The sequence below is a fragment of the Macaca mulatta genome, chromosome 8, assembly GCF_049350105.2.
Source record: "Macaca mulatta isolate MMU2019108-1 chromosome 8, T2T-MMU8v2.0, whole genome shotgun sequence".
NCBI classification, from domain to species: domain Eukaryota; kingdom Metazoa; phylum Chordata; class Mammalia; order Primates; family Cercopithecidae; genus Macaca; species Macaca mulatta.
The window spans coordinates 62,799,918-62,823,798 of record NC_133413.1 but is presented as its reverse complement, the minus strand read 5'-3'; the positions used below and the strand labels follow the sequence as shown (position 1 = coordinate 62,823,798).

The window sequence follows — 23,881 nt, the reverse complement described above, 5'->3', positions numbered from 1 at the left end:
TCGAGAAGTAGATTCTCAAAGCCAGGAAGAACCCATTATAGGAATTTCAGAATATACCTTCTGTCGGTTTTCATCTATAATGAGGTATATGAGAATGAAGTATATAAATGCCCTGAGAAATTTGGAAAGGGACAGCTTTTTTAAAAAATAAAACATCTGTTTTGAGAAAAGAAATGACTCGTTAGGTTTTACAGAATTAATTACAAGCTTGTCAGTAGTATCGGGGCTTAAGCAGTAAAGACGATCAAGTCTTCTTTTCCAGGGAGAAGAAAACAAAGTTCCCAATAAGAAGTGTAATTTTCAAGACTGCAGTACAAATTAGGTTGATTTCTTGAATCACATCATAATCATGTGCCTCATCTCTAATTCTGGAAGACTTTGAAAGAATGATAATCTACCTCCACCCCATCCCAGGGGCCTGAACACACACACTGAAGTAGAAATCTTTTTCCACTTCTAATGATCCATTACTTGGACAAGGAACTCATTGAACATGAGGCCTGATTTTACAAGACTTAAACCTTTCCATTGGCAATTTATTGGGGTCCATGAGAATAATCCAAATGAAGAATACTTAAAATATCTACTCCCATAGACAAGGTTCTAGAAACCAAAACCTATTTTTGAATTGAGATTTATGAGAAGAAAGCACTATCTCCTGAGCAATAAACTCTCCACACTGAAAAACACATACGCCTTGGGTTTCTTATGTTCTTATTTCCCAATGACCCCCAGACTTGAGTAGACACAATGTAGTAACTTTTGTTTTTTACATGTGAAGAAGAGAAAGCAAGTGAAACAATTGAGTTGTATATTATGGCCTTGATCCATTTCACTCCTGCAACTTGACCCACAAGTTAAATTTGAAAACTTAGTTCTATGAATGAGTTCTCAGTTTTTAAATATGTTTGTATAGGATATCTATATCCTAGACCAACAAGAGGACAATAGCTCAAACAGAACACAATTATGAGACCAGCATTCCAAGCACAGTCAAAGGGAGGTCCATGAATATTTATGTATCCTTTCCAATGACTTTAGTGGGGAGCGGCTGCCTGGAGTGGTGACAAGGCAACCAGGCCCTTGGGTAGCTGAATTGCAAAATAGAATTCAGCTTAAAGCTGGTCTAAAGAAGATTGCACTTAAGTGTGCTTCTGAAATTTTGATTTGTGTCCACTGGCACTCTTTGCGGGTTATGTTTAGTTTTGCTAAAGAAACTCACGGAGTTCATCCTTGCCTTCTGGGTAATTCTTCAGAGGGTTAGGGTGAGTTAATAGCATCCATGTGGCAAGATAACAATAGATTGGTGTTGCTTTGTGGAGGCTCACACATAGAAGTGGCTTCCTCAGAAATATGTGTTGGTTTTCATTATTTTAACCCTCACATGCTACTGATCTCTTGTCATCTAGTTATTCATTTAGCACATGGAGGGGCGTTCGCTAGAGTTGAGCCACTTTGTATGCAACAGAGATACTCACGGGCAGAGGGGGATTTCACAACGCAGTGCTTACTATCCTGAGTAAACCAAACCATTTTCATCTTAGGCAGTGTCACATCTGTCATAAACTCATATGGCTTGAAAAGAAGGAAAATCGACAGGAAAAAAATCACCCGTGTTTCATTGTTGTTTTCTCTTATTTTGTAGTTTTAAAGTATTCATAACAATGGACCATTTTATTTAGACTATAGCAACTGCCGTTCAGCAAAGGCAGTGAACACTTTTTGTTTGCTAGTTTAAAAAGCAGTTCAGCGATTGGTGTGGTGTTTATTATGAAATGATGACAAAAGAGTTCTGGTGGTTTTAATAGTTTTAGCTTACGAGAGCTGTCGTTAATTTTGTCTGTAGTGTTGCAGGTGAAAAAATGCACAATGGATAAATAGTCTATATTGGTTTAACTGAACATAATATATAGTGTGTTCTGGAGTTGTTTGTCTCAATAGACTATAGTAATCAAAAGTAATGAACCTATTATGTGCAGGACCTTGGAGAGCGTCGAATGGCAGTAAAAGTGTGGCACATAAAAGGTTTATTAAAGGAAATTAAAGTCCATCATTGCCACACCTGCTCCCCTATTATAAGTCTATGGCAGGTCAGTGCCTTCAATCACAACTCAGCCTCTGAGAGCAGAAATGCAGCTCCCATTACCATTGCAGTCACACCGCATCGGAGCTAGTGTCAGGATTTAAGGATGGGAGCCACTGAGCGCACCTTCTGCCTGCCTCTGATTTTCAACAAGCAAAGCAACTTATTTACGTTTAAGAATTTCTTCTGATAATGTACAGAAGTGAATTAGACTAAGAGATGATTAGTGGATTCTAGTGAAATGGATGAGTGTATCATGGTCAGAGTCTGAAAACAACAGGCTTTTAAAGTCTTTGCATACCTTTGATAATTGATTTGATGACATTTAAAATATTTAGTAATGATGTTTTGGGGAATTTGACACTGACATATATATCACTCAAATTTCACCTTCCTTATACCTTTGAATGATTATAACTGGCATTTATTCTGAAATTATGAGAGTAAACGTATGTCATTGTTGATAATCAAAATTTCTAATGGTATTTTCTGGGGGCATTTCAGGGGTTTGTCTTCATGGTATTTTTTTCACAAGGAATCATTTTTTTCCCAAGCTTAGAAAGAGATATGTATTCAGAAGAAAGGACTTAGATTTTAGTAAATTGGTCTGAAATCTTTTGGTTTGACATGTGAGGTTTCGTCTCCTTCACAGCCACTGTTAATGAGACGAGCCTTTTTCCATCTTTGTAATGCCAGAAGTGTTTGAGTCACTTCAAACACTTGTGGACAAGGACATCTGCCCTCTTGTCGCTGTTCTCTCTGGTTTCCAGCAACTGTGGATGTATTTCCAAAGCTGGTGGTGTGTGTGGGGAGTCACGGTTATGTACTATAGAGCCGGGCTGTGAGTCAAGAGCATGGAAGGCTACTGTTTTTCATAATGACCTTCAGAACTTCTAATTACATGTTTTCATATTTTGGTCAATGTCAAAGGAATGACCTTAGGACTTTGTGTTCATGTTATAGATGGATGCAGAGGCTGAAGATAAAACGCTGCGTACTCGCTCTAAAGGAACTGAGGGTGAGTTAGCAAGCAGGTTCTATGACACTATGCCTACCACACCATGAAATATGAGAGTTCCAGTGCTCAGTCCCTCCTGTGCAGTCAGAATGACTACAACTTCCTTGGGGCTTCTTTTTTCAAATCAAGCTAGGACACTGGCTCTTGGCATGGAGAGGCAAAATATTATGAACTAGGAGTTAAAGAATTCAGAAAAGTCCAAATGATATACGATGCTAATTTTTACAAAATGCAATCATGAGTGGATTTGAACATCACGCAAAAAAGCATAAGGTTCAGCAAGTGAAGGATGTTTCATGGAAAACTTCAAATTAATGGCCAAAGGAAAAGACAGAATGATTAGTTTATTGCCAAAGCAGGTTTTGATTTTTATGTTATCTGGTTTAGTGGTTCCCAACCTAAACTCAGTTCAAGTAAAATGATGGTGTTTGTTTTTTGACTGTCTCTGCTGGGAATTTCCAGCAGCTCTGATGTTTGGAAGGTTTAACTTGCTGGTTATCCCTCTCTTTTTGTAACCAACAGATGGTAATGTAATATTGAAATATAAACAGGCCCTTGATGATCTAAACATCTGGAAAACAGGATTGACTGGCAATAATACCCCTTAAGGAAAATAAATTTTATTATAATTGGCTATATTTTTGTGACCCTTAATTCTAAGTGGAAAACTCTAGGTTCACCACAGCCTCTGAAAATACTCGGATAGCTGTTCCCTACCCCCCGCCCCCACCCCACCCTCCTTGGAATCCACCTCACAGAGGAAGAGCTGCGGCAAAGCCGTAACCCTGCAGCTCTTTAGAAGGGTGTTGAGATGTACAGTTGACAGTGGCTGATCAAATGGAATGCTTTCATTACCTGTATATTTGTATATGTAGTCAAGGTAGTTAATTCCTCTTTGAGCAAAGTCCAGAATCCCAAAATTTTTAATAAATTCAAGGATAATTGTTTTCAGTTAAAATATAACCATGCTTATCATTAACCATGGTAACCAAAATGCAGAATAATGCTGTGCTCATGAGACTTTTTTCCACCTAAACAGAAATTTTATACTGTATTATTTTCCAGTCTTACTTTATATTACTTTTAAAGTAACCACATTATATATCCTAATATTTGGAATGTAGTATTTCTAAACAATAGCTTTTTTATGGAGCAAACTTCTCAATAGGATACCAGCTTAAGAAAAGCTATTTGACCCATTATTTGGAATAAGTTTATGCCTGCCATAAATATCAGCATGCTAGGGTGTGTATTTGGATTATTTGAATTTCTTCTTTTGACTTCTAAAAGCACAGTATTCTGTCATACTTTTAAAATGTGGGTTTTTTAAAATTTGCAATTCCTTTTGGACTTTAAATTCCTCTGGCACAGGCATGAACACCCTTAATAGAGCCAAAATGTTCTTCTAGAAATGAAACAACTGTTTCTCGTGAGGCATGAGTAATCTTTGAAACCACCTGTTGTCTCTCTCAATATGCTGCTTATCCTTGTGTAGGCAGGTATTTATAAACATGAACTTCTTTAGTTCCCATCATTTCAGTCAGAAAAATCAAAGCTGTTTTTCCTGTAAGTTCTTCATTTTTAAAAGGTTGGTGATATTAACATGGCTGAAGCTCATCCTCCCCTTTCTATATGGAGGAAGTTTACGAGTAAAAGCATGGGACATATTTATTTAGTAAAGTTTTACCAGTTTTATTTGAATATGTGTTAATATTACTAAAAATATAATCTTGAGATTCCTTTTGAATAATTTTCTACTAAAAATAAAATGTATTTAAAAAATAATCTGAGTCATTTGTGCTCCTGTGAATTTTCAATGAATCTTTAAGGACAGGTACCTGGAAAATCCAATCTATGATTACCAGGCCCCAGGGTCACCCAAGGTACTCAACCCACAGTCTGCCTATTCTGGGCCACATCCATCTGTCCTCTCATCTCCAAAGAACCAGAGCAAGAAAAGATAAACCCACCCAGTGAGAAACTTGTTGGTCGTTACCTCTAGGTGGGTGAAAAGTTTCCATTATACAGTTTTGAAAATTATCAACTGATTGGGTCTTCTTTTTCTTCTTTTTTTGTCAACAGTGCCAATGGATTCGCTAATCCAGGAGCTCAGGTAAGATTTGCCCTGTATTACTTTTTTTCACATTAATGGGCTTTGATTATTTGAATAATTTGTACTTCTGAAGCCTCAGAATACTTGTTTTAACAGAAGGAATTGGCGAAAGGGCTTTTTTCATCCAGACGCTCTGTATGCACCAGGAAGGCAGAGGAGAATAACTGTACTGATACTTGATCCTGAACAACTCAATCTATTGTATTAATGACATAACAAAACAACGTTTTGCTGTGATGTGAGTGGTAGCCCACTTTTCTTCATCAAGCGTGTGCTCCCTTTGTGCACACCTCGCATGCGGTTGGATTTCACACTGATGGTCAGGGAAGAGCTGAGCTGTTATCCATGAACCTGACTGGTGGATAACCCAGATCCTAAGTTATCCACTTCTTGCATTAAATAATTAGATGATTCCAGGCCGAGGTGAGCAGATTTCCTGAGCTCAGGAGTTCGAGACCAGCCTGGGCAACATGGTGAAACCCCGATACTACTAAAGTACAAAAAACTAGCCGGGCATGGGGGCGTGAACCTATAGTCCCAGCAACTCAGGAGGCTGAGGCAGGAGAATTGCTTGAACCTGGGAAGTGGAGGTTGCAGTGAGCTGAGATCATACCACTGCACTCCAGCCTGGGTGACAGAGTGAGACTCCATCTCCAAATAATAATAATAATAATAATTATTATTATTATTATTAGATGATTCCATCAGGCAACTAATTTTTTAACCTAAACATGGGAACATAGTGTGACCAATAGTTTTTTTTGAGTGGGTTCATGCATTTTCATCACAGATATTGTTGCTACTACACCTAGACAATATTGTGAAAATTCCACCCTAACATGTTTTCCAGGATAAATTCTAATTAGATTTTCTTTCAGTGTCTTTGTCAAGGTGTAGTCAAAAGAAAGTATATTTTTTTAGGAAGAAACACATGCAGATGACACATTTTCTGTCAGGAACAAGATAATTGCTCTGTATATTTATCTACATGTGCTATTGACAACCTAGGAAGTCCCAAATCCACTATGTAGTCCACCTTTCCAGAAACAGCAGTGGTCTGTATTTGTTCCTCAGGGAAATGTTTGAAAAATGGAGGATGTGTAACAGTGTCTAATACACTTAAACTTTGTAAGGTATGCAATTTACACAGTTCTTTCTCCAGGCAACTGAGCTTGTGATTCCCCTAAAACACAGGCTGTCACTGTTGCTTCCATGTGGCTTATGGTCTCTGTCATAGCCTTGGTTCATTTATGTAGCAAAACACTTATCTGTTAGAATTCATGCAGATGCTCTTCTCTGTGGAGTTTTTCAGTAGGGAATCCATGGCCCTACCTGTGTAATCAATTTTGTCTTACGAATTTTATTTTATTTTTATCTATTTATTTTTTTGAGACATGGTCTCAAACGGTCTCACTCAGTCTCTCAGGCTGGAGTGCAGTGGTGCGATCATGGTTCACTGCAACCTCAAACTCCTGGGCTCAGGCAATCCTCCTGCCTCAGCCTCTTGAGTAGCTGGGAGTACAGGTATGTGCCACCACACCTGGCTAATTTTTATATTTTTAGTAGAGACAGTGTCTTGCTATGTTGCCTAGGCTGGTCTCAAACTCCTGGGCTCAAGCGTTCCTCCCACCTCAGCTTCCCAAAGCTCTGAGATTAACAGGAGTGAGCCACTGCACCCAGCTTAAGAATTTTGATTTTGAAAGTATTTTGATAAGAACAGGACATATAGTATACCCCTACATTTGGACAGGATTAACTGTTGAATAACCTTGGTCATTTAAATTATTGCCTTTAGAATTTGCTCTTATTTAAAATTCTTATCTTTCTGGAGGCTTTATTTATATCCCCTGTAGAATGTTCAAGAGAAGTTTAAAATGACCCAGTGCTCCAAGTGGGGGACGTGTTTGCAGTCCCTGGAGTGGTTTCTTGGTTCTTGTTGTAGAATCAGTGTGCCCGTGGACACGAGGCCACTCACTTACATGGTGAGGGACACCAGAGCCTTTTAAAGGAATCAAGCCATTTGGAGAAAAAAAGCCCTTAATTTTAGTGATGTTTCTTGAAGGCAACTTTTATACAAGATAATCTTTAAGGAATTAATGTGTGTACATTGGCCTAAAAAGAAAAATATAATTCATAGAGAAAAAGTTAGGTATTAGCAGAGAGAAGCAAATTTGTGGGAAGAAATGTTTACTGTGCTCTGTGTGGAGAAATAGAAATTACTATTTGAGCATGTCAGTAGCATTAATAATAATTATATATATATGTATATATATAGAGAGAGAGATAGAGTTTTGCTCTTGTTGCCCAAGCTGGAGTGCAATGGCACGATCTCAGTTCACTACAACCTCTACCTCCCGGGTTCAAGTGATTCTCCTGCCTCAGTCCCTAGAGTAGCTGGGATTACAGGTGTGCGCCACCATGCTGGGCTAATTTTGTATTTTTAGTAGAGACGGGGTTTCTCCATGTTGGTCAGACTGGTCTCAAACTCCTGATCTCAGGTGATCTGCCCATCTCGGCCTCCCAAAGTGCTGGGATTACAGGCATGAGCCACCACATCCAGCCAATAAACTAATATTTATTGGGGTCCTATGTGCCAGACACTCTTGGGCTTTCTTAATCTCTATTATCTCACTTAATCTTCCCGATAACCTTATAAGGCAGAAACTCTGATATTTCAATTTTCAGATGAATAAAGTGAAAATAAATAATTTATGGAAATAACCCAAGGCTACACAGCTGGTAGGCAATCCAGACTTCGGACTCAAAGGCCAGCTTCTCACCCACCAGACTAGTCTTTCTCTCACACACAATTAATACTGTTTAGAGTAGAAACCAAAAAGCGATGTAAGCAACAAATTTCTCACAGTCTATATTTTTAACCCTTATGGTTTATCTTTCAAACAGCCTAGTTTTCTTAAATTTGGACAAATAATGTAGTTTAAGATAATAATGTTTCTGTTTTCCTAATTCTCTAAAGATTATTTTTTGTCAGATATTTCATTTTAACTTATTTGTTATTAGAGTAACTCAGAAAGCTGATGATAATTGTTGGGAAAATTTATAAAAAACATTAATTCACCTATTTTTCTTTAACGAGATCCAGCTTATAAAAATCACTAAGTGATTATTTGAAATTTTATAATCATTTCTGTTCAACAGAATGACCGTGCTTAGACAGACAAGGTCCCAAGTTGTTTCTTTTTGGTTTTGGTGGAGCCTCACCGTGTTGCCCAGGCTGGACTGCAGTGGAGCAATCTCGGTTCACTGCAACTTCCGCCTCCTAGGTTCAAGCTATTCTCCTGCCTCAGCCCCTGGAGTAGCTGGGACTACAGGCATGTGCCACCACGCCCGGCTAATTTTTTGTATTTTTAGTAGAGACAGGGTTTCACTGTGTGAGCCAGGAGAGTCTCAATTTCCTGACCTTGGGATCCACCTGCCTCGGCCTCCCAAAGTGCTGGGATTACAGGCTTGAGCCACCGCGCCCGGCCCCAAGTTGTTTCTTAAGTAGTTTAAGTTGACCCAGACATCGATTTTAATTATTATTCTATGTAAATCTTGGGGGAAAAGTACTGATTCATATGGAAGCTTATATTTTTAGCATCTTTTAAATTTTTGTCCATTTCCTGCAATTCCTCTTGCAATTTTTTCCACAGGTTTGTTGTGATCCAGCACAACTGTGTGCCTGAATTCTGAATATCTTAGGAAATGTGGCATGTTTTCCCCAGCGTAAAAGTTATGGCTATTTTGTAGAGAACACTGGCAACTTTATTTGGTTCTTCTTTTTAGAATGCATTGGACATGTTATTGCTTCTAGGGCGACTACTTACAAAAGTACTAATACAAATGAAGCTAATTTAAATATACTGTATATTGTTCATGGCACTAATAAAATTGATACTGACATTCTCATCTTCTTATTATACTCTATGTCAGCTACTATCATCACCATTAAAAAAGCAATTTATAACCACAGGCCCACCTTTAATCATATTCCCTATTAGCATTTCCAGTCTTTCCTCTAACACGATTCAGGTTACAGGTGGTGTCGAGAAGGCTCTCCTGTGTCTTTCTAAATCATGACCATTGAATTATCTCTGCGCTTTTCTTTTATTACTATTATCCTTAGTCTGAACCTCATGCTATTGCATCTACTAATATTGGTAATTGTCTCTTGCATTGGCAAAGTGTTTTTACACCAGTCCAGCCCCCTTCCTCTAATTAGGAAAATATATTCTAGCCCCTGAAATGACTTTCGTATGTGACTACTTAGAGAGACAAATGAATTCAGGCCTCTTAAGCATATTAGAGTCAAATCTCTCTGTCCATTCACGGTCTTTTTGCTGTGTACCAATTTGTCAGCTTAAGTTTGGTAATGAAAGTTTTAATTGAAGTTTCTCTCTTTGTTTTATTTTACATAATTTCTTACTTTATGTAAAATCCTATCATTTGGCATTTTCCTCTAAGTTTTAAAATGTTAAATATTTTATGAGCTCTCTAATCAATAAATTATAGGTTTATTTTATTTATTTATTTTGAGACAGGATCTCACTCTGTCACCCAGGCTGGAGTACAGTAGTGTGACCTTGGCTCATTGGAGCCTTAACCTCCTGGGCTCGGGCAATCCTTCGACCTCAGTCTTTGGAGTAGCTGGAACTACAGGCATGCGCCACCACACCCGGCTAATTTTGTTTATTTCTGTACAGATGAGGTTCTCACTATGTTGCTCAGCCTGGTCTCCATCAAACTCTGGAGCTCAAGTAATCTTCTTGCCTTGGCCTCCCAAAGTGCCGGGACTATAGGTGTGAGCCACCATGCCTGGCCTAGTTATAGATTTAACAATAACATTTCATGAGTATGTGAAAATTGTTAGGCATTACAGATCTAGATGGCTTTCTAGTTTTTCTTTTCTCTTATTTCATTCACTATAGTCTTTATATCAGTAATAAATACTTTAATATTTTGGAAGTTTTTTTTAGAATTCAGTTTCCTTTAGTGGTCATAATTTTATTGGAACTTATTACATACAGATTTCTGGAGGTGACAACTAAAGAAAAAAGTGAACTGATCCTGATTTCTAATAGTTAAGTGTTCCATAAGTCCATCAGCCAGGCAAAAGGAAATTAATCATTTTAATCATGAGGTTAGAGAAAGTAAGGGAGAAACTCTCTTCTTTCCTTTTTGTGGTATTATTTCCAAATGTGGGGCTCAATGAATGTTTTAGAGATTTAATAGCGTAACTACTATATCATGTTGGCAATGTATCTTTTTCAATACTAGGACAGACCTGAACATTAGAATCCAAGAAACTAACGCCTTCAAGAAAACCCTTTTTACCTATAAGCCACTTTGAGAGGGACTCGAGACTGATCACCCAAGAAGCTGATGATGAGGATTAATTTAGAAGGGAGAAGTGTCCCTCCAGGGTGTGGGGGAGTTGTCTGTAGGGTTCAGTCACCCCGGCATCGGTCTTGTCCATGCCTCTGTGTGATGGAGGGGCTCCGTGTGGAACATGAGGCTGGAGGTCTCACACCAACAGAAGCATTGCAGAGATTATTTTTTGTTTACTGTACTGTTCTTACTAGGGCAGAAAAGTGTCTTAAAATATATTGGGGAAGCTTTCAATAAGAATAAAAACAAAAAAGAGTCTGTAGTTTAACAAGAAAAGCTGATGACCTCTAACGCTCTTGTATGTTTATGTATTTGCATAGCCTATTCTAGCATTTAGCGCTGAAGGTGTATTGAGTGGGCCTCAACAGGTACGCACTGAATGATTTGTTGGAACAATGTGCACAGCATCTGGTTGGAGCCATAGGGCAAGCCCGTAAGGTCGTCAGGACAAATGACATTACCTGCATTTACTCATATGTGCTGAGTTCATGGAAGTTAAGTGCTTTATACCTGGCCTGTGACAGGGAAGCGACTGAACCAGAGTCAGGACTCAGGTCCCGTCTCCAGTCCAGAGCCCGCACCCCCTGCAGCCACGGGATATTGTCTGCTGCCACTGCAGGCTGCTGCATGCCACTTTGCCATCCATACTTGGGGGGACTATTAATTTAAATTTTATCAATAAATTAATATATCAAGCTGAAAAGTATCCTAACCTTCCGACAAACCCTGCCACATCTTCATAATTCCCTGCACTGCTAATTATAAAGAGACTGCTGGCCGGGCATGGTGGCTCATCCCTGTAATCCCAGCACTTTGGAAGACTAAGGCAGGTGGAACACTTGAGGTTAGGAGTTTGAGACCAGCTTGGCCAACATAGCGAAACCCTGTCTCTACTAAAAATATGAAAATTAGCCAGGGGTGGTGGCACGCACCTGTGATCCCATCTACTAGGGAAGCTGAAGCAGGAGAATTGCTTGAACCCAGGAGGTGGAGGTTGCAGTGAGCCTAGATTGTGCAATCTAGGAAATACAATAAAATAAAATACAAATAAAATCAAAATTAAAAAAAAAATTAAAAAAAGCAGACCACTACCATTTCCTTCTAAATTGTTTCCTAGAAGATAATTATGTGATTTTAAGTAGATGTTAAAATATCTAGGAATGACTCAAATATACATCCATTTTATTTGTTTTTTCCTTTGAAATGCCATCTCCCAAGCGATGACCTATCAAGGGCCTTGTACTTCCAAGGCTGATTTTGCAGTATGGGCGGTGTGAGTCACTTAACCTACACCTGAGGCCTGTAATAGTCATTTACAAATGGACTAAAAGTGGAATCCTCTTCCTTCATAGTACCCTAACCACAAAGGACTAAATAGTTAAGGTTTTTCCAGTTTTTATCACATGTATGTAATAAAATGTATATATTACATAAATTACATAGTACATAATATATATAACCGTGATTATACCAACCAACACACTGTAATAAAGCATAGTGTGTGTGTGTGTATATATATGTATATATATAAAATGGTGATTACACAGGACAGAGCACTCCCCAACTTGTCTAAGGTGTACTTTAAATCTTAATATCTGTATTTTAGAAAAATACTATGGAGCTAATGAATAAATGTCCATAGAGTTAAGAGACTCAGAAACAAAATAAGAGCAGGAAAACGTGCTTCATTTTCTTTGCTTGTTTTTCTCTACATTCAACTATTATCACAAGGATATTGGTGGCCTCTGTCAACCAATAGATTACAGGATTTGAGAGTCTAAGGCACTAACATCTCTAAAAATCAGACATCTTCTAAAACTGTGGCAAAATATCACCACTGCAGGCTATATGTGAGGATTGACTTGTATTGCTGCTTTTGCATTGTCAGAGCTTACCTACAGAGATAATTTTTTCATCCATTTAGCTTTTCTTTTCTTGTAACATAAATACTTTTACACAGCAGAATTTGCCACTCTTGACTGAGGCATGAATATTTCCTTTGATATTTGTTCTTGTGCTCTAGCACAGTATTAGATGTTGCAGTGGATATGCAATTCACAGCATTGGTAACAAACCCAGGGTGTTATGTAACAGCATTGTTGAGGGTGAGAGGAGATCACGTCCAGCTTGGGACTCAGAGGTGCCCCCAGAGCCTGCCGGCTCAGAACCATGGCATCCCCTGGAGGCTCACTGGAAATGCAGACTCCAGGGCTCTCTCTGGCCTTTTAACAAGATTTATAAGAAATTAATGGGTGTTTGGAAGTGTGAGAGGCACACATCACAGAGACCATAGGTTGAACTTTACTAATTACTTAGAAAAACTCTTCTCACCATTGCTAATTTTTAGTGGTATGAAGGTTGGCTGAAAAGTCAAAAGTCTGGGTTTCTTTGGTATTTTCTTGATCTATGAATTCTTGGGGAATGTTAATCATTGTTTGCATTTCTATTTGAAGAAAAACAGCAGAATACAGAACAAATGTCCAAATCTTGACAGTAGTGTGGCAAAATGCACAACTCTTGGTCTATCTTTGTTTTTATCTCTTAGAAGTGTTTGAGATCAACCAGATCTTCCTTAAACATTCATCATGTATCAGAAATCAGAGTTTAAGGATGGAAACTTTTAAGATCCTATTTTATATGCTTCCACAGATGACTCTATAACCACCTAGATTGTGTTCTCAGAGTATTTCATTACATGTCTCTGACAGCATCTGAAGTCTCTGTCAAATTCCATATGTCTGTCACACAGCTCCCTTGCAGCTTTGGTAATTTAGAAACTAAATTCCTAAAGCTCCTTTGGACTTGCTCAGGCACTGCACAGGTCATTGGTTCTCTTTGGTCCAAATCTTCTCACCCTCATGCACTCTTCAGCACCTCCAATGCAAGCAAAATTATTTGACAGCATATCTCGTTTCTCCCCGGTCCTACTTGAAGAAATGCATGAACTTTAATCATCAGGCAGAATACTTCCTATCTTGCTATCTTTTAAGTAAACTATACCTATTTGAGGTCTCATTTTAATTATATTATATGCTTGTAAACATAATGTTTCTGACACCTTGTAAATTTTTTTGCTGCTTAAAATGTGAACTGAAATAAAATGTGTCCCATAATGTTGACAAATGAACTCCCTACAATCCAAATATCATGTGCTCTGGTTTCCAATATTTTGTCTCAATGGGCAAATTCTCAAAACTCTACTGCAAACCCTTGCCTAGAATTTGACTGGTTTGTCAAATTCTGTGGTATGAAGGTTGGCAGAAAAGTCGAGAGTTTTTGTGGTGGAATGAACACTGGGTTAACAGCAGCACTGGTTTCCAGGGCTGTTTCCCTGACTAGCTGTGTGGCCTTGGAAAAGTGGTCAAAGACCAAGCCTTGCTGCCTTCTTGACTAATGAAACTTTTTGCATAGAGCACTTTGAGCCCTGGTGTCACAGTTTCCCCTGCCCCCTCCATCTCAAAACATACCTTTAAAAAAGTTTTAATTTATCATACCTAATTCTGACTTTTTAATATACTGCCTACTTTTTGAAGACAAGGAATCTATTTTATTTACCAGTGTAGGCCTCATACATGATGTTACTTGAGAAATATTTTATTTTACATTATCTATCCCTGTATGTTTAACCTGTTGATGTATTCAGCTGTATCTTGTGAGTTCATTTTTATCTTTGATATTCTCCTTTGCTACCTTTTCATTTGGGTTTTTTGCTTGCATCATTTTTCTTCTCATTTAGTTTCTTCTCCCTGTAGGAGAAAATCATTTTTATCCCCCTTCCCACCAACAAATTTTGTTTTTTCAATATCATCACCATCCTGTTTTCTGAGAAAATCCTACATCTAACGCTACTTCTAATTTTTCATGTTAGAAAACGTTCTTTCCATCTCAACTCTGTTCTAGGCCATGCCTGACATAATTCTTTCCTTTGTCTTTTGACGTATGGAATTTGTACTCGTTCTTTCAGGCTCAAGACTGACACCACCTTCTCCATGAGGTATCCCCATGACCTCCCAGACTAAGACTTTTTCCCATTGTGTTCCCTAAGCAGTTCTTTACTTGTCTGTTTCAAAACACTTATTACTTTGAATTGTAGCTATTTTGTCATTCACTCATCCATCTGTCCACCCATTCAGAAGAAGAAAGCAGATTATCTGCCTTCGGCTTTACAATTTCGTTGGGGAGACAATAAAAAAGGAAAAAACTATATTTTTTAAAAAAACAAAACTTTATCATATATAATTCTGCCTTTTTAATATACTGACTACTTTTTAAAGACAAAAAATCTGTTTTATTTACCAGTGTAGGCCTCGTACAGGATGTTACTAGAGAAATATTTTATTTTACATTATCTACCCTTGTTTGTTTTGAGAATAAATAATGTAGCTTGTAATTCATGATAAACGCATTTCTATTTAACATGTTGATTCTCTATAACTGTCTTTAAAGTGCTTACAACTTCTTTCCTTCCAAGATCGTAAGTTCTTTCCCTAATTCTATCCCTTTACTTATATTTTTAAGAAAATTTTATTTTATTGTGATAAGAACACCTGAACCCTACCCACGTAACAATCTAGTTCTGGCCCCTTTAAAACCAAGGCTGTTTAGCCAGCAGTTTCCATTGGCCCCTCAATTACAAATCAGCCTATTCTGTTTAATCGTTTCTAGTTCATTTTTCTACAATCAATAAGGGTCTTCCTTTATAAGTGTATTTTATCAAAGTATCAGACATACAAAGGAGATGTTCTTAATTCTGCCAATGTCTCACTTGGTTTCATTTGGTCATTTTCAACTGGGAAGAGAAAATAAAACTGGAAACAATGCGCCCACTGCCCATTCCTGAGCTGCTTGTAGGAAGGGGTCAGCCCAGGGAGTCTGAGGACGGGCGTGTTGTCAGACTGCCGAGCCAGAAAGCAAAGTGACTGCCAGAACCCGGGAACTCTTAGACGAGATTGAAAGCTGAACAGCCGGGCATGGACAATGTAGATTGGGACGAAGAGTTGCATCTGAACAGTGGGTTTTTTGTTTTGTTTTGTTTTGTTTTGTTGAAAGGATTCTCACTGTGGTTCTCTGCCTGAGGCACAGGAACTACTCTGGGAGGCTAGCCTGGGGGTGGTTCTCAAAACTGGGTTGGGGAATGTTCTTCTAGGGTCCCCTGCAAAATCAGGGCAGGGGAGTGAACCCTGCATAGGGAAATATTGTAACATGCCCCTGGGGGCGTTCTCTTTGCCTTTGCTCCAGTGTCGAGGCTCAGGGTAAATTCTATTCTTCCAGATTGCCCCTGTGAGAATAGAGCGAAGTAGACTCCTAGACTCCTCAAAGTGCTCAAGGTAATTCTCCCAAGACCCTAAGGGCCATCCTCCTGGTCTTTGGAAGCCGACCCAGAGCCTACAGTCTGTCCTGGAGGATCAGCAAGCTCTGCGTTCTTCAAGGAAGGGCTGGAAGGCTCACACAAGCCTGGCCATTGACAAAGAAACTTGGCTTCCCAACACTGCAACCTCCCTGGTTTCCTCTACCTCTCAGACTGCATCTTCTCAGGTCTGCTTGCTGGTTCCTCAACACCCCAGTCTCTGACACTGGATTCCCCAAGGTGCATCCTTGATCCTCTTTGGTGGTGATCTTTTGGTGATCTCCGTGGGGCTTTCAATACATTTGCATGTCCATAATTTTACATCCCCAGCACTTCTCTCTTTCCTGAATTTCAGACTCATATAACCGACTGTGTAGACAGCATCTGCAAATGGATCTCTGATAAGTATTCAAAATTAAAATCATTATCTTCTGCCATAAATCGATATACCCATCATCTTCCCATATCAGTAAATGGGGACATTCAAAAGTCTTGGAGGCATCCTCGACTCTCCTCTTCAGATTCTGTATCCAGTCTGTCCAAATATCCTGATGGCTCTAACTTCAAAATGAATCTGACCATTTCTCACCACCTGTGCTGCTGTCACAGGCCCCTAAGCCATCACAGCTCACTCCAATCACTGTCAGCACCTTCTCACGGCTTTCCTGCCTCTGTTCTTCCTCATGTAAGATTCACTCCATGAGACAGTCAGAAGCCCTTCAATGAGTTTCCCCTTTCTTAAAGAAAAAGACTACATCTTTACTCTGGCCTGGTCTCCCTGCCTGTTCATTGCCCCCTGCCCAACTAGAATCCGTGCTGGGTCCCCCAGACCTGCCAAGTCTCAGGCTTTGGCATGCTATTCCCACTGTCTGGAATGTTGCTCCCTGCACAACTGTGCGTCTCACATGCTCACTTGCACCAGGTTTTTGCTCAATGCCTCCTTGTCAGCAAGAACTTCCTTGACCTTAGCCTTTACAATTACAAGCCCCTATTCCAGCTTTCTTTATTATTCTCCTTCTGCTTTATTTTTTATGAAAAAAATTTGTCACCTTTTGACACACAATCCAACTACTTATTTACTTTGTTCCTAATCTGTATTTTTTTCACAAGAATATAAGTTTTGTGGAGCAGGAATCTCCTATCTCATTGATAATACCCACAACATCAAGAATAGTGCCTGCCACATTATAGGAGGTAATGAAAAAAAAAAAAAAAACACTGAATAAATGTGTTCTGAGTACTGTAGAAGGCATTGGAATGAGACACAGGAACTCACAGTTTCTGAAAGCTAACACCTACAAGTCATGAAAACACATTGTGGTAATTCCTATACAACAGATTTATGTAAGGGAGCACAGTGGAATGAGCAGCTCCTTCTGACTGGGGGTTTGACCTGAGTTTGAAGGAAAAGAAATTGCCCAGGAACTTCTGCTGTCACAGAGCAGGCACTCCATACAAATGAGCTAAACAAGAGTGTGTGGCAAACTCTTCCAGAAGTCTGGTTCTTGGCTTGCTATGGGTTTAGCTGGTCTTGGGTCAAAGGAGCAAGGATATATAGGAATAGAGATTGCTCCTTGAGTACATGTGAAACACGGTTCTCTCCATTACTTTGAATTTACTTCTACTGGCCTTTGTTTAACAAGATATCCTCATCTTTTAAAAGCAACAGAAAATCATATATCAGAAGAAAGCTTGTAGTTCACGATCCAAAAGTCTTCAATTTTTATAATTTTATGCCTTCATGAATCAAGCTTTGATGTTCTGTTTATTTCTATATTTATAACAGATGCAGGGCAATCTCTTGGCAACACAGTAGACCAAGGCTGCAGACAGGTTTTTAACCCCACGCGATGCCTGTGTACCATGGGAACAGCCCTATAAGTAATGATTTACATTTGCAGGATAGCTCCCAGAAGTCCAGCCAGCCAACATGAGGTTCAAAGGGTAAACTGAGCATCCTGAGCCCTTCCATGCCCTGAAGCACTGCCTGTGTCTCAGAAACTGTGCAGACACCTTTAAATGCCTTGTCTTGCTTGCTTGATCTTTAGTACCAGGAGGTGAGTGCTACTGTCCACGTTGTCTAGATGAACAGACTGGCTCAGAACCGTGTCACGGGTGGCTTTGACATTCTCCAGAAAGAGCAGTTGTATAATAACCTGAATAAGAATATGAAATGTTAAAGAAAAAAAGGTTATGTGATGAAATCTTAAACTAGGAAGTAAGCACTGGCAAAATAGCCACTTCCACCTCCACCGGTGAATGGAAATATCAGGGCACCCCAAGAGTACCAATGAGGCCATGGCAGAAGCAGTGTCGGGGCTAAGCCTATTGACCTCTAGGTGCCCACAGCTCCTCAGTGGGGCTGGAAGGAGGTGGGCCTGGGGAAGTGTCATTTGTCAGTAGCTCTGGTATTGCATGCGGAGGAAGGCACAGGTACGTGTAGAAGGGGTTAGGGCTACAGGAAGTGATATGTGGAGCTTGCAGGCTTCATTTTCAGCTGAGTGCTCCTCTATCAGGTTATTTCTGTTTCAAGTTATTTGTAATTCAATAGGATACTTGGCTGCGGAAACATTCCACAGATTTGTGTGTATACATATATATATACATACACACACACATAGAGATACTACACATACATTTATACACACATAATTATAATAATATATCAAAGTAGGTGATCCTTGCTAACTCCGTATGCACATGACTACTGTAACACATGGTCCTTCTTTTAAATATTACTCCAGGATGTTAGTGAGTTCTGTTAAATGATTCATGCAATGTTCCAGTGAAGTGGAGAAGGATAAATGGAAGTATTCCAAATATCAAACAAATCTTATTCATATTTAGCAAAGACCTGTGTATATCTATAGGTTTTTAGTTTTTTGTGTGTGTGCAGAAAACTAAAAAGGAGCCTAGATTTATGAGCCACACCTCCATATTCGGCTAAATGTCAACAAGTGAAACTGACATGTATGATAGTAGTTATAAAACAGCCATGGCCGGGCGCAGTGGCTCACGCTTGTAATCCCAGCACTTTGGGAGGCCGAGGCTGGGGGGTCACAAGGTCAGGAGTTTGAGACTAGCCTGGCCAGTATGGTGAAACCCCATCTCTACTAAAAATACAAAAACTAGCCAGGCCTGGTGGCAGATGCCTGTAGTCCCAGCTACTCAGGAGGCTGAGGCAGGAGAATCATGAAGGTTGCAGTGAGCCGAATCGCACCACTGCACATTGCACTCCAGCCTAGGTGACAGAGCAAGACTCTGTCTCCCAGAAAAAGGAAAAAAGAAAAAAAGAAAGGAAAAAAACCCAGCCATATGGTCTTTAGAAAGCCTTTTGTCTTAGTAGCTTAAAAAGCCAGAAAAGTACTATATTGCTCATATTACTGAAGAAGTTCTGTCTTTGTGTATGTGTGTGTGTGTATGTGCTTGTTTTGTTTTGCTTTTTTCCCTCTGTGGGTCTCTATCTTCTATTATCATGTCTGCCCTGTAGGCTGTCTCTCTGTGGGTTGTGCTGTGTCTGTGTTTCTGCTAGCCTTTGACTATGTAACTGTGACATGTGCACACTTAGTTCCCTTCCTTCTTTCTGGCCTCCCTGCCTTCATTCCTTCTGTTTTCTTCCATCTTACCCATTCTTTCTCACTGTTCCTTCTTTTTATTTTATCTTTCCTTCTTCAGATTTCTACTCTAAGTGTTCATGCTAGAGAACAGAAGGACATCTGTACTTTATTCATTACCGTACTAATTAGACCTTTATATTTCCTGGTCTTCACTTAAAGCCCTCCTAAATTAACTCAATTTTACATATGTGGCCCTGGTTTGAGTGCTTCTGGGGGTGACTGACCCAGAGTAACAAAGAAGCTCCAACCCCATCATCAGCTAATGATGTTTACTTTGTGAATAAATGAGATCGTTTTCATTAGTAAGGCTGTGCCTGCATCACAAACATAAATAGGAACTTAGTATTTGATGGATTTGGACATGATGTGTTACAGAGACAATTTTCTTAGGCTGTCCACAATAACCTCCCCAACACATCCCGAGTTGTCTGGATAATTCACATGAACTTAAGTTTAGGTACATGAATAAAATATTAATTGCCTTTGTTACTTTTGTTTAAGAGTAACTTTGCAGCAGGCATTTTTCTAAGTATTTTACAATCACTGTCACTTACTATGTTCCAATGTCCCCATTCAACACCGAAAGCCGAAATAGAATTTTGAAATGGATTTTGCTAGGACGTGGCTCCTGGTTCTGCATTCTATTCAACAACCTCCATTAAAATGTAAAATTCTTATCTTGTTTATAAAATAACTGCAATTTACTTTGAACTCCAACTTTTACGACAAAGTTAACTGTTTCTCCTTTTCTTGGAAGTATGCATGCAAGGGTTCCATTTCTCCTCAAACTGCAAAAAGTGTTTCCACAGTGCCTAGAAGATGCATAGCAAATAACCCTTACCTCCAGGAGGCCCTGGGACCTGTGCTATGCGTGAATGGCAGTTGGCTCCCTTCTCCTTGAGGGTTAATTCCAAGACCCTGGTGGCTGCCTGAAACCTCAGATAGTACCAAACCCTATATACACTATGTTTTTTCCTATACATACATACCTATGATAAAGTTTAAGTTATAACATAGGCACATAAAGACATTAACAACATAACTAATAATAAAATAGAACAGTTATAAAAATAGGCTGCAATAAAAGTTATACAAATGAGGTCTCTCTCTCAAAATACATATTATACTATACTCACCTATTTTCAGATCTCGGTTGACTACAGTCAACTGAAACCATGGAAAATGAAAGCATGGACAAGGGGGGACTGCCGTATGAAATCAGGGAGAAAAGACACGGGACATCAGTCCTCATAGGACATCAGTCCTCACAGGACGAATGCAGGCATTTGCCAAATAAAAACAGAGGAAGTGGATTACGTGGTGGGGTGAATGAAGCTTCTGCATCATTCATGGGCGGTTTTGAAAAGAATATGAAGATACTTGTATTTAAGGTTTCTTTTTCTTTTAAGTATGACGTTTAGGGTTTACCAAACTTTCTCCCAGGGAAAAACTGAGCCGGCATGGTTGGTTCCTCCACTGACCCAGGAGCAGCCTTGTAGCCCTAGCCTAGGCAGGTGGGAGGAAAGAAGGGGAGAGACAAGGGCACCTCCCAGTCTTACCCTCTGCCCTAGACCTCTACTTCTGTGCTTAAGCAGCACCCAAGTCTTTTTTGCTTTTAATTAACCATTTTTTGCAAGCATATTCTGCTAATAAAATTTCTGCTTGGTAACGTGATTGCTATTTCAAATTAGATGAAATACTAAATGGGGGAACATTTTATTTTCTTCTAAAACTAGGTGTTTGTGAATTTACAAAATGTGGAATCGATGTGGTCTGATCACATGCTAAGATGATATATACAAATAAAGTACAGGATTTTTATCCCCCATTATTGTGGAATTTCACAGCTCTTATTGTTTTACTTTATTTTTTGGTTAGAAATGCAAACTTCAAGAAAAAAAAAAAAGAAAAAACAAGATAATTTAGATTATTCACCAAGTTAGTTAAGATAAAATTGAGGCACTTTGAACTCAATTCTATAAATTCATTTAATGGGAATATGATTACCTTAGATGATTAAGGTGCTTTTGTTACTCAACCACATTTAATATTTTTTAGCAGATACAGTCTATAATAAAACTCAGTACTTATCCAAGATCAATTAAAATGCTGCAATAATATTCTTTAAATGTTTTTTAAAGATTATTTTAAATATTCCTTCCTCAGATGTAGTGATGATTTTGGTAAGGCAAATATTCATAAACTAAGTAAATTTTATTTTTGTCTTTATGATCAGAATAAGATAATTCATTTAATTTTTCCTAATACTTTTTGTTTTATAATGCTGTTTGACAAAATAAGTATAAAATCACATATATTTTATTGTATTATATACTCAGAAGAAAGTATTTTGAAGTATTACTCAAATTAAAATAACAGTGTGGGCTTTAATGAAGCCAAATTCACTGGCAAACAAAAATAGTAATAAATCTCTCTTTGTATCTGAATTCTTTCAGTATGTTGATTCTAAAAGCCACATAATGTTCATCTCTTAGTGTCTTCAATTTTCTAATTTTATCTTATTATATTCAACTTCTACTCTTTCCGGTACATCCCTATGATCCATTATGTCACCTTTTTGAAGAAGCCAGATCCTGTTTCTATATTGTATAGCTAATCCATGGCTATGCAGTAGCTGAACTGCTCAGTCAATTTCTAGGCACTTAAGAGGAGTTTGGGAGTGCCCAAATGATTTAACTAAGACATACTGTCTTTGAGTGTAAATTGGAAGACATTTATTTGTATTTTATATTAAATGGTATTTCAAATGTTGGTGTATAATTTTGTGTTTTAGCCAATGACTGAACAGTTGTTTCTTTAAAAACTTTGGTCCATGTGAGGATTAAATTATCTTTAAAACTGTATGATTGTTCATGTTTTTGAAGAGCAGATTTTGGAACTGATCAGTTCATGATGTCGCGGTCATTCAGTCAATCTTTGTGTGGACCAGTTAGGGTTACTTGGCTCACCGGCTTCAGCTGACTTACTTCCTGTCTCTTCTTTGGCTGTCTAGCAAAAACACATCCTCAGTGGTGGGGAGCTGGGCAGAGAAGCCCACATGGATAAGGGAAGTTAGTCCCATCATCTGCACAGTAATGGGTGGCTGTTGATGGCTCTCCCGGAGGAAGGCAGTTCTCCAGATGCAAGATGTGTGCTTTCACCAACATACATCTTCGTATGCTCGCATCTGACTGGGGCTTAACTTCAGTGGTCATTCACTGAGCATGCTCCTAACACACAGACCTTATGTTATGCACAAGAGATATAAAAACGAGCAAGAAACGGTTTCTGTTCTCTTGTAGATGTTTCCAGGTTACTGGGGAAGATGATTATAATGTAGAGAGATAAGGTTTATAATCAGGGTGAATGCCAAATGCCTTGCTGGCACAGAAGCAATGTGTTGTGATGGTGTCACCGGAATTACATCACAAAGAAAGGTCTATTCATCCAGCGTGAAGTGGTAGCCGGGGAATCCCACCTACCTACTATTACCTCACGATTCAGAGGAAATTTCCTGTTACTCCTCTTACTGTTATTAAATTGTATCTTGTAATGGCTTGGTTATTTTATGAAAAAAATTCTGTGGTAGACGATATTCAATTAATTTATCATTTATAAGACTTAATCCCAACTAAACGAGAAAAAAAGCATCTGTTAGCTTTGGCCTTATGGTAAAAAAATTCTCCCCTTTTATAAACCTGATATTATCAGATAACCTTGTCAATGGAATCAGTGTTCCATGACAGCAAACCAACCATCAATAAATAGCAACAACTTATTAGTTGCTGAATTTATGACATGAGTAATAGGAGAAGGCTTCAATTATAGGTTCACTATTGGACACACTGTAGCTCTGTAAACAAGAGTGTGGTCACAAAGTTTCTAAGACATAGGTGAGCGAGTCGGCTCATGAAGTTCAGGGATTATCCTTACAGAAGGAGCAATAGCTTCACAGTCCTCACTGGGTAAAAGTGAATTTGTCATTTACAGTGGCCCGTTAACTCTCTTAGGAATCACAAGGCCTATTTCAGATGAATGCACAAGACTGTAACTTTTCCCCAGGGTCCTGTCTCCTGATTTCCTAAAAATGCAGCCCAGTTAGCCATGTACAGATTGTTTGTGTATCTTGCAGCACAGCCTGCCAGGGAGTAGTACCTGTCAGATGTGAGGGAAGCAGGACTGGGCAGAGAGAGGTTGAATTGCAGTGCAGGTTCTATGGAAGCCTTAGCCAACTCTGCCAAGAGCTTTGGTGATAGGTTCCTCTTCAGAGTCAGTCCTGCCTTGAGGCAAGTGTGAATATGGGCTGTCCCAGGGA

At 39.0% G+C, this 23,881-nt stretch overlaps 1 protein-coding gene across 1 annotated transcript in view; it reads left to right on the top strand.

Moving 5' to 3' along the window:
* The first annotated feature begins 222 nt into the window (after positions 1 to 222).
* Positions 223 to 23,881, top strand: part of ST18 (ST18 C2H2C-type zinc finger transcription factor) — a 108,828-nt gene continuing 85,169 nt past the window's right edge. Inside the window, exons 1-2 of the mRNA XM_028852671.2 lie at positions 223 to 3,101; positions 5,184 to 5,214. Of these exons, the coding sequence (XP_028708504.2) occupies positions 3,047 to 3,101; positions 5,184 to 5,214 (86 nt within the window). The 5' untranslated portion in view covers positions 223 to 3,046. The remainder of the gene's footprint in view (positions 3,102 to 5,183; positions 5,215 to 23,881) is intronic.